The following is an 11,183-nucleotide window of genomic DNA, read 5'->3' as shown; positions in this document are numbered from 1 at the left end:
GAGGTGGGTGTCTGACCATTCCCCAGTGAGCTCAGATTATTCTAGGTTTAGAGACTTTCTAACATCTTCACTAGAGTCTCACAGACCACCATCCCTTCTATTTGCAATCACTTAAGAGCCCCATGACAGTTACACATGCTTACATGGAATACTAGGAAAATATTTTCCAGCTGGGAACAATGACAAGGAGCCAACCTTACGTAACCAATCAGCCAGGTCACCCGCAAGTGCTTTGCAGTTTGATACACTCTAAGCCTCAGTCCCATGTGCTACAGCTCTTTTGTTGGTTTTCGGTGCTGTTGAACTCCAAGCAACAGCACTTTTAATTAAATCAAGTAAAATAAGAGTACAAGCAAATATTATGGTTAGGTGCATTTATTTTGATTTTTAAAAGTATGTAAATGTATATGCAAGTTAGGTGCAGCCCTCAGGCTCTAGGTAAGTAGCCAGTTACAGCCCCTCTGGGTTGAGAAGTTTGGACATCCCCTTGTTTAGAGGATCCATTAAATCACAGAGCACACATTTATACCAATCTCAGTATTTCTGTTGAAAGCAGAAATGTTGCAGGGAGGTATGAGCTCTATTCTGATGGACACAATGCTTAATCTTACAGATAGGCTTCATTGTGAGTTAAAACTACAACAAACAATATTTCATAATTTTTATTGATGGCATTTATCCCATGGTTTAACATGTTAATTATACTGTAATAAACATGGCTTTAATATTAAACTTTTCCTTATTATCCAAAGTCACCACAGTCCATTTCTGTAAATATAAAAATATATACTTAATACTTTGTACAATACTGGTTTTTGGTCCAAACAAAAATGGATCAGAAAAGCCAATAAACTCACTTTAAGAATTCCCAATTTTATTTAAAGATTTTCCAAATGGATTTAGGCAACTTTGAATAATGGGATTTACATAATAAAATCTGAGACAATACTAAACAAAAATTGCCGTAACACAAAATTAAAATTTCAAGTTCACAGATTTGTTATGCCAAAAAAGAGAAACAAAAATGTATTTACACTTTTTCATAATAAAATAACAAAAAGGCGAGACAGGTGATAAAGAGCCGTAAGAATGAAAATATAGAAATAGCATATAATTATTAAATGGAGAACTACAGATCTAACAAGTCCTTAGCAGGGACCATCCTTTAATCAGTCTTCCTCTATCAGAAAATTTTAGTGCACAATACACCCAACTCACTCACTTCACACATACACCAGCACAAACTCAGCATAGAAATCATTCATTATCAACATTCTCTACTCTATACAGAATCCCTTCACTGATATAATTACAGTTTTGAGGCGTCAGTAAACGCAAATGAGCGCACATAGTGGTGCAGATGAAGAGGTATTATACAAAGCTATTTGCTGTACGGGCTATATTCATGTCTATAGCCAGACCATGCCAAGTCTGAATAAAGAAATTGCTGGATTCTAAAATAGTTTTGTTTGAGAACCTTCCTGTTGCCAACTCTACTTCTTACCAAAAAAACTAAATGGGGAAAAAGACAGCAGAGTTTTGAATTTCTTTAGGCAGATCTGACTTCAGCTAAACCCAGCGTGAGGTACAATCCAATAAGTGCAGGGCACCAGCTGTTGTGAAAGTTGCTGTCTAACCACCACTGACAATTATTTTCTACGTCTAACTGCAGTCTTTATCTTCCGCCCAGAAACTGAAGATCCAGAAGCAGAGAAAATATTTTTCCCGTTAGACCTGTCAAAAAGAATTCAGAAGTAGTCAAAAGTCTAGCATGCTGCCACTGCAAATCTCAGGATTTTTCTGGAATAATTTAAAATAACCATCTGCAATAGTATGTATTCTGACAGCAATTACCCAGGCCCACAAGTCATAAAATCCAAAGCAAGAGAAGGATTCCAGAAACAAAATAAGCAGCCACGTTTGCTGTATTACAGTACAGAACAAGATGAATAAGTAGCTGGCTTTAAAGTAGATGCAAAGTCTGCAAACATTGAAAGATGGCCTAATTTTCATGTATAAAAGTGATTCTGTGCCTCACTTCAGACACTTTAAAAAGAACCTGATCTTCAGAGGACGGATGGCTCAACATCTGAAAATCAGGCCCCCTTAAGATGATGTCAGATTTGGCACCAAAACCATTAGTCGGTCACTTTTAACATAATTCTAAGAATTTATATGGAGGTCATTGTTCATAGATGTTCATGTGAACACCTAAACTAATCATATAAATGAAGACTGATTTGGGAGTTAGAAGCTGCACATACTCAACACTATGAATTAGGATCCTTATTCCTCCCCCCACCACCCTTTTAGTCACTTAAAGATATTCTTACCCCACTGCAAATGTTGGAGTCGGGTTAAATGGAAATCCTGAAGAGCCAGAAGGCTGGGTTGGTGGCGCTGGTGCACCAGGATTTCCACCAAAAGTAAACACTCCTGGGCTATTACTTGTGAAGCTGAAATTATCACTACGTCCGAACTGGAATACAGCACCTAAAAAAAGACAAAGTCTACGTTTAAAACCTCCAATGCGTGCGCACACACAAAAATCACATTTCTTCCCCTTTGCCATTCTACCATATAAATTTGTGTCACAACAAGACTACAGGCTTCCCTAAAGCAGTGATACCAGAGTAGCTATTGCTGTAACTAACCTAAAATCTACACTAAAAATATTAACTCATTTAAGCTGGGCAACTTCATGGAGGACGGACTTTTAAGCCAATAGCTACTTCAGCATTGCTGATTCAGATAAAAGGTGATGGCCCTGTGAATGCAGCAGCTTTTAATATGTGCAGCACACACAAAGACAAGGAAGCTGGGAAATTTTCCCCTTTAGTAACAAATATGCATTCTATTCTGAGAAAATACTACTTAGGCTACCATAATCAAAACAATCATAAATAATAAACTACGGTGACAGAAGAGGATCCTCACGAGTGCAGGGCCTTGTCCAGGCTTAGACTATATTCAAGTCACATTGCCTTCAACCTCATGGTGTGAATTTCATATATTTCATACTGTATTTTTCTAAGATTTGTCAATTTTAACACTAACATTCTTGAAAGAGAACAAACACACAAACCACTGATGTGCTTGCAATCTTAATTTCACCCTAATAAATTTTGTGGGGAAGTTCCTGATGAAGGTGGGGGCTAACATCTGACTTCTAGGAACGAGGCAAATTACTGAATAATTCTGTTAATGGACAATACAAGTTATAGTAATCAGATTCTATTTCTTATCTGTAATAAAGTGTTTAATATGCACTATGTTTGAGAGAGGAGATTGTTTTATTTTTTAATTTATTCCTTAAAAGGTGTAGCGTTTTACCAAAAGCTGGCAAGAAATCCCATGTAGCCTTATTACTCATTGAACATTTAAGGAGAATTCATCCTAGAAACAATCTACATCTTGGGACCAAAATAGATGTCAGACATGAAGGGCTTCCACTCACCGGAATTAGGTGTTGTACCGGAGCCAAAACCAGGCTGTTGGCTTGCTTGCTGTCCAAACACAGGAGGCTGACTACTGCTTGACACAGACCCGAAGGCTGGAGGTACAGGCTGAGAGGCAGCTGAAAATAATGAAGTTGATGATAATGATCCAAAAGTTGGAGCATTTGGCTGGCTGGCACCTTGACTTTGACCAAATGTTGGTGTCTGGCTGGCACCAAATGCTGGTGGCTGGCTGGGACTGGCAGCAGGTGCTGAAGACCCAGAGCCAAACACAAATGAAGAGGAAGAACCTAGAAAGGCAAGGAAGCAGACCAGAAATTTAAGTATTGCATTCAGTTTTGTTGCAAGGACAAAACTAACTCAAGAAGGCTTTCATTTTTAAAGCATCGTCTTTCAGGATTAACAACCAAATGCTACAAAAGAAATCTGAAGTAGCTGAAATAACCCCTACAACAACTGGAGTACATAAAACAGAAAGTAGCAATTCAAGCACAGAAAAAAGTGCAATTGGTACCATTATATTAAACATGAAAATTAATATGGAAAACAGCACATCTACTCTGCATAAAGGGTTACTGTCAGTTTTTTAAAAAGAGAATTTTACTCCTGGCCTAAATACCTGTAAAATTGCATTTCATACTTAACATGAAATGGTCACTATATAAAGTAAATTGTTCAACACAAACACCACAATTATCTGATCTAATAGCAGGTACACACTAATGGTGAATTTTTATTCATATAGTTGTTAAAAGTTGTTTGTGTCACATCAAGCCAATAACAAAGAGGGCAGTTTGCAAACTTTTATTTACATTTATTCAGTTTTAGTAACTTTTCTGTCAGACATTTAAAGTGTGGTTCTACTCCTGTCTAGAAGTGGCGGGGTGAGGGTGCCCATGTTTATTGTCTTAATGATTCCATGTCAAATGTGCTCAATAAGATTTGGGGTTTTTCCAATAACTGAGCCCACAAACTCAACCTGAGATCTGAGTTAAACTGGGTTCCTTCTGCTGCAGTCACAGCTGACTCACCAGTAATGTAAGTCCTGCAGGCCAAATTAGGCCACCAATGACAATTTCACTTTCTTCAAATTGTGCATAATTTCACAATAATTAGAATTCAGTAAAACAATTCTACTGATGATCCATAGGAGAAATAGAACCCTACCTAGCTCACTCTCCTAGCTGCCTTTGCTCTGCTGTGCTAACAGAAATAAAATGCAGTAGAGAAACATATAACTGACATCCAGTAATAACTGAACGCACAGGGAACACATCTGTCAAGTAGAAAGTATCACTATTTCAATGACTTTTCATTTCGTCTAACGACATTTCAGGCAGCACTTACACAACTGAGAAAAAGAGCATGGTCTACTGCACTATAACTTGGAATGAAGGAAAACAGATTTGTTTAACTGCACATACAATTTTGGATTTCTGCATTAGAAATAATAGTAAATTCATATCATGTCATTTTTGTCTCAGATTCAGTGCAATTTATTCAAAGTGACACGCTGGTGTGGTGGCAAAGAAGCTGTAATTCAGAGTTAGGATATTATTTGTTCTTAAAAAATGTGGAATTCTTCATATGGCAATTCCAGATCCAAACTCTGAACTGTTGCTTCTGGCACAAAGAGTTCCTGAACATAACTTCCGGGGTTATGAGCGTTGGAGACAACCAAATTTAAATTCTGCTTCTTAATAGAAAGAATAACAAAATAAATTTTACTTAAATCACTGGGTGGTTTGAGCCTTGCACTGTATCTCTGAGTTTAAGTTAAACTCATGGCAAATTAGATAACACATTTTAGGATTTTAGACTCTGATCTTTAATTTGTCTGAATCAGTAGGAGATAAACAGGATCACTGTTCTTAACCCATTAACTTGGAAGAAACAAATCTGATCTCAAATGAACTTGTCATAGTAGCAGCAGCAAACGCATGAGTGTTGTGCTTAAACACGGCATTAATGAAGGCTGCATTAAGGTAAAGAAGTCAAGAATTCTGTGCTTAAAAATACTAATGACATTTGAGGATTTTCATATGTGGAAGATTGAGTGGGAAGGTAAAAAATGAACCATTTTCACTGAGAAACCTGAGTGCTGTCAAGTTGATCTGAGCTGCAGAGGAGGCGAATTGAGAACCAAGGGCTCAGCAACAGAACTATGACAGCAACAATATTGTGGCAACAAATGGACCCAGACCAGCCAACATTTAGTGAGAGCTTTAACTTTTCCAAGAGGGTTTTTTGAAAAAAGAAAAAAAAAAAATCTCTTCACATTTTAAAAAATTGGGAACGGAAGCTGGAATTTCAAAAACTGGTTCTGGTACAGCAATATTCCATAACTTCAATCAAATTTCTCTACAGTTTCTATAGTAGAAGCAGAACTCTAGTTATATGAACTGGAAACCAAATAGGGAGGTTATGTGGTGTATAAAAGAATGCCTGTGACACTTTGCTCTTAAACTGTTTCTAATACTTATGCCTTTTTCCACCAGGAATGCCTTATGACTTTTCCTAAAAATTTCTGTGACAAAGTCCTTGAGAAATGCTGATGAAAAGTACTAAGAGCTAGGCATTTTTGTCATAATAAGATAGCCCCACTAATGACTGTTTGACTCCTTTGTCGTACAAAGAATAATGAATAGCCCTGTACGCAGCCCATGTATTCTCCACAGTAAAATGCTGATGGAAATAAAATTGTGTTGGTCCTACATCTACCCACAACAGTGAAATTCCCAGCACTAAATTGTATATATACCTGTAGAACTTGATGTGGTTGTGGCCCCAAAGTTGAAACCAGGGGTTGCAGTATTGTTACTGCCTGTTCCTGAACCAAAGAGAAATGAACCAACAGCTGCACCTGTGCTGGAGGATGTGGTTGCTGGTTTGTTTTCTTGAGAGAACCCAAATGACTGAGGGGCATTGGATTCGGAGGCATTGCCAAATGCAGAACTGCTCACAGTGTTGCTGGCCTGTCCAAACAAAAAGGCAGCGGCAACTGGTGGAGGATTTGAGGCAGAGGAGGAGCTGCCAAACACACTACTACTGTTAGCAGAAGTGCTTGGTATGGCTGTGCTGGAGGAACCAGAGCTCAAGAAACCAAAGGCTGGCTTTGCTGCCCCTGGATCTGAAAAGAAGGAAAGCAATTATAAACTACTTTAGAAATGGCAAATAAGGCTCTGAAGGCACAACATACGTTTTGTTTCAAGCACTGTATGCCAACAACAACACTGGATGATACCTAAGTATCAGAGCTTCTATCTCACCCATGTAAAACCAAGGTGAAATGCATAAACTGGTCTCTTTCCCAGGAAAAATACAATCCGGGGGAGGGAAGGGGGTTAAGAAGAAGACTACAAAGCAGAGGAAAGGCACTCCTGTCTTGGCTCTACTTGTGGCTGGCAACAGTAGGGGTGTTCGCTAAGGAAATATGAACTAGCATTACATATGTACAAGTACTTCAGGTTTGTTTTTTTGTTTTTGTGCCATCAGTAGTGGAAATGCTTGGTAGTAAATTATTCCAAGAGACATTAGAACAAATAGTTTCATGGCTGTGCTAAATGGATCCTACTTCGGGGGGAGAAGGGACAGACTGATTTAGAGATATTTCTTCTCCAGCCCACTGTGAATCTAAGGACCTGATCCTGCTTCCCTAAGTCAGGCAAAACTCAACAATTAAAGTGAGTACTTTGCCTGTGTAAAGGCTGCAAGGTCAGGCCCTAGTTGCAATTTCACATAAATTCAAGGGTGCCCTGTTTATCCCTAATGGGGGTTAAAGTTTACTAATTAACCCCTGTTCTATCTGGAAAATCATTTAAAATTGTCTGGTAAAAGTGCATATATAAAATATGCATATTTAAGTACCTTCAAGATTTCCTACAAAAGCAAAGAAGACTAACTCTCCTCAGTCTGATTTCTTCATCAACCATTTTGTTTTAAGACATTAAACTAAGTTTACTCACATTTTGGAATTAAGGCAAAGCTTTAAGCCAGTGGTTCTCAAACTTTTGTACTGGTGACCCCCTTCACATAGCAAGCCTCTGAGTGCGACCCCCCCTTATAAATTAAAAATACTTTTGTAATACATTTAACACCATTATAAATGCTGGAGGCAAAGCGGGGTTTGGGGTGGAGGCTGACAGCTCACAACCCCCCATGTAATAACCTCATGACCCCCTGAGGGGTCCCAAACCCCTGTTGGAGAGCCCCTGCTTTAAGCTTTCTCTAAGTCTGTTGCTGTGTCCATTTCTCAGTCTTAATTGTCTGACATCTTGTTTTCATTTCTCAGTCTCCATTTTTCTATTATTTAGGCCTCTGTTTCATCTCCCCCTTTCTTTGGGGATGGAGATGGGGCCACTCTGAGGAATTAGGTTCCCCTTTCGCCATAAAGGACTGTCACAAATCTCTTCAGTTAGAACTAACAAGTCTCCTTGATGACACTGACTCTGGGATTAAAATAGCACTGTAAATATGTGTGTGTCATGGTATTTCATCTCAGAACTCTGGGCCTTCATTCTCTTGTTTATCTAGCAACATCATCATGCAGTTTTATGATTTCGAACAACATAACACTATGAAAAGACTAATTAAAACACTATTTTTAGTCAGAGTTACTGACAAAACTCTTTGCTAATCCTCTAGAGAAAAAAAGTCAGTTTTAAAACCTGACAGGTAGTTGGGCACCACTGGAACTTAACAGCCAGAAAGCCCTCTATGCAGCGACATCACTAAAAAGCTCATTTTCACCTGCAAAGGTGGAGATATTACCAATATATGGGCTAATGCGGGACAATATACTAGTACCAGATTTTGTACCAGTATAACTATTTCAGTTAGGGCTGTGATTTATTTTATCTTTTTTTATGGATATAGTTATACTGGTATAACTTCTCATGTGGGCACAGTTATAGCGGTATAGCATATTCCCCATCCCATACTGGAATAAGCTGCACAGGTATAAGGCACCTTTACACTGGGATAACTGCGCCCACACTGTACTGCTGGTATGGAAAGCGAGAGGTACAACTTTTGTATTTAGGCAAGGCCTACTAGAAAATGGTTCTTATGTGCAGTAAATATTTTGTCAACGTTTCAATCTGTGGTGTTCAACTCCACTGAAGTCCATAGAGAAATTGTAACAATTCTGTTATCCTCTAAGACCCAAAATTGTAAATTCATCTTCATGTAGTAGATAAAAGCTTTTCTACAGACCTAACACATGAAGAAATCACTCAAATATATTTGTTTTCTTGGCAGTGACTTGATTTTGTTACTTCATGGACTTGACCAGACAACTAAAGTTTAAGGCAAGAGATTCTTTACCTGCAGTATTGGTTTGTGCCCCAAATGTAAAAGCTGGCTTTGTTTGCTCAGTTTCCTTCTCTCCTGGTTTTGTTAAGTTGAAACTGAATGGGGGTTTTGCTGTGCTCTCTTCTTTGGTCTGCTCAGACTTCCCAAACGAAAAGACGGGTTGCGCCTTTGGCTCCTCATTGTCAACCGTCTTCCTGAACACTAATGAAGTAGCAGAGGTAACAGAGTCCTGTTTCTCCTCTGTCCTTCCCAAGACAAACTGTGAGGCAGATGCAGGCTCCATGCTGCCAAAAGTGAAGCCTCCCTTGGCTGAAGGAGTTTCATCTTTTTTCTCCTCTGACTGTTTAAATAAAAAAGGAGTTGCTGCAACTTCCTTTTCTGCCACCGTTCCAAAACTGAATCCACTCACTCCTGTTTTATTCTCTAATGTAGCTATGGGGGCAGTAGAACTTGTGCCAAAACTGAAACCCCCTAAAACAGGTTCCTCTTTCTTTTCCTGCTGTCCAAGATTGGATGTCCCAAACTGAAATGCTGAAGTAGATGGATTGCTTGTACCAGAGGGAAGTCCTAAGTTAAAATTGTTATTCTTACTGTCTTTTTTACTCTCCTCTGATTTAGAGTCTGAGGAAGAGACTCCAAATTTGAAGTCCCCTGAAGTTTTAGAGAAATTGAAGCCCCCAGTCATGTTGTTTGTTACAGATCCCGACTCTGATGTAATACCAAACTTCAAACCCCCTTGTTCTCCAAATTTAAAACTTTCTGTGCTTCCTAATGTCTGAGATGACTCCAAGGATGATGACTGAATACCAAATTTAAATGACGGTGCAGCAGCATCTGAGGACACAGCAGCAGTACCAAAACCTGTAGAAAGGAATAATAGACTACATTTGTAATACAGACACATGCACTTAAGTCCTGCTCTGCAACAACACTGTTATTCTGATCCTGATCCTCTCCTGAGCCAATTATATCAAAAACTCTTACTAGAAATGCCCTTTGTTTGTAGATTGTCAGTTACTTTAGCATACAGACCCTCTCAAATGAGTGGTGCTGTATCCGCAACTAGGATCAAAGAACTGTATTTACGACTCACTCTAAACCGAAGTTTGAAGTGAATATAAAAAGTTAACAGATTTGGTGATATGGAATACTTTAAGAACAAGAATATATTCCCCCCCCCCCAACAAGAGATATTTCCCCCCATACATACACACACAGACAATGCTGAGCCCTAACAAGTCATTTGTGAATTGTTTTTTTTCCCCTGATATAACACACACACACACACACACACACACACACAGGAAAAAATGTGCCAAACTTTCCACTACAACTGATAGAAAACAACGGAAAGAGTGCAATTATTATTTCCTTCATGAAGCGTTACCTTTGAGCTCGGGCTTGGTGCCTGGTTTTGCATTCTCACAAGCTATGCACTTTGTGGCCTCTGCTTTGTTTTGTACCAAGCATGTTTCACAGTCCCAGCTTCCCTCAGGTTTCTTGAATTTGTCTAATCCCAGAAATCCTCCAGAAGGAGCGGAGAAAGAGGATGTGCTGCTACTAGTCACAGGCACTGAACCCCCTAGAAAACAAAGGAAAGTGTTAAAAGTCTATTTAAATTATAAAATAAATAAATATGACCATTTTATGAAGCTCTTAAGTTTCAGCTACACTTTCAAGATGTATAAACTGATCAAGCACAGGAGGCGGAAACAAAACCTCCAGATTATCTTAAATATAATTTAGTATCTCTGAAGAATCTTGAAGAGCTTTACAAACTTAAAAGTAACATACAGACTACACAGAGGGATTACTTGAAGCACCCTAAAATGCAGCCAACGCTAGGTTTAAAGGGCTAATGCAGTTCATAGGCTATAGCAACATACCTCAGCTATTTACGATATACAGTGAAGGAGTCTGTATCGAACTGAAACTGCAGGAGAAATTTAGGTGGACAGAAGGTAAATTACCAGAGTTGGAATTAATGCTACCCCAATTTGTAAAATGACATGACGTAAGGAGTTATTTACCAGGCAGACTCATCAGCAAATTCCAACCAGATCTCTTCCTCCTTTGCCTCTGCCCTGCAAGCCTGAACAGAGGATAAAACACTCCTGCAGCAGCAGTGGCTCCTCCCCTCCTCCTCCTTCCTCTTTGCTGGTTGCTAAAGCTACTCCCTCCCGCCAGAACTGTGAAAGACTAGAGGAGATGAGGAAAGGCTGGTGATAAGGCAGAAAGAAGAGACTTGTCTAAAACCACATACCCCTGTCAGTGATAAAAGAGCTAGATCTCATGAGTTCCAGACTCCCAATGCTATGCTCAATCACCCAAACCTAGGGTTACCATATCTAATAAATAAAAAAAAAGAGGACCCTCCACAGGCCCTGGCCCCGCCCATTTCCCCCCCCCCCC

The 11,183-nt window shown here is 39.1% G+C and overlaps 1 protein-coding gene across 4 annotated transcripts in view; it reads right to left on the bottom strand.

Moving 5' to 3' along the window:
* Positions 1-359: 359 nt before the first annotated feature.
* Positions 360-11,183, bottom strand: part of NUP153 (nucleoporin 153) — a 64,134-nt gene continuing 53,310 nt past the window's right edge. For 3 of the 4 annotated variants that reach the window (XM_034762342.1, XM_034762344.1, XM_034762343.1), the window contains 5 exons: positions 10,159-10,353; positions 8,784-9,632; positions 6,220-6,588; positions 3,458-3,748; positions 360-2,493 (listed from right to left, as the gene is read on the bottom strand). In XM_034762342.1, the coding sequence (XP_034618233.1) occupies positions 2,330-2,493; positions 3,458-3,748; positions 6,220-6,588; positions 8,784-9,632; positions 10,159-10,353 (1,868 nt within the window). In that variant the 3' untranslated portion in view covers positions 360-2,329. The remainder of the gene's footprint in view (positions 2,494-3,457; positions 3,749-6,219; positions 6,589-8,783; positions 9,633-10,158; positions 10,354-11,183) is intronic. The other variant, XM_034762345.1, reaches the window with a different exon arrangement.

The sequence above is a fragment of the Trachemys scripta genome, chromosome 2, assembly GCF_013100865.1.
Source record: "Trachemys scripta elegans isolate TJP31775 chromosome 2, CAS_Tse_1.0, whole genome shotgun sequence".
Taxonomy (NCBI): domain Eukaryota; kingdom Metazoa; phylum Chordata; order Testudines; family Emydidae; genus Trachemys; species Trachemys scripta.
Note: the sequence above shows the minus strand (reverse complement) of the source record. Positions and strands in the feature narration are given on the sequence as shown.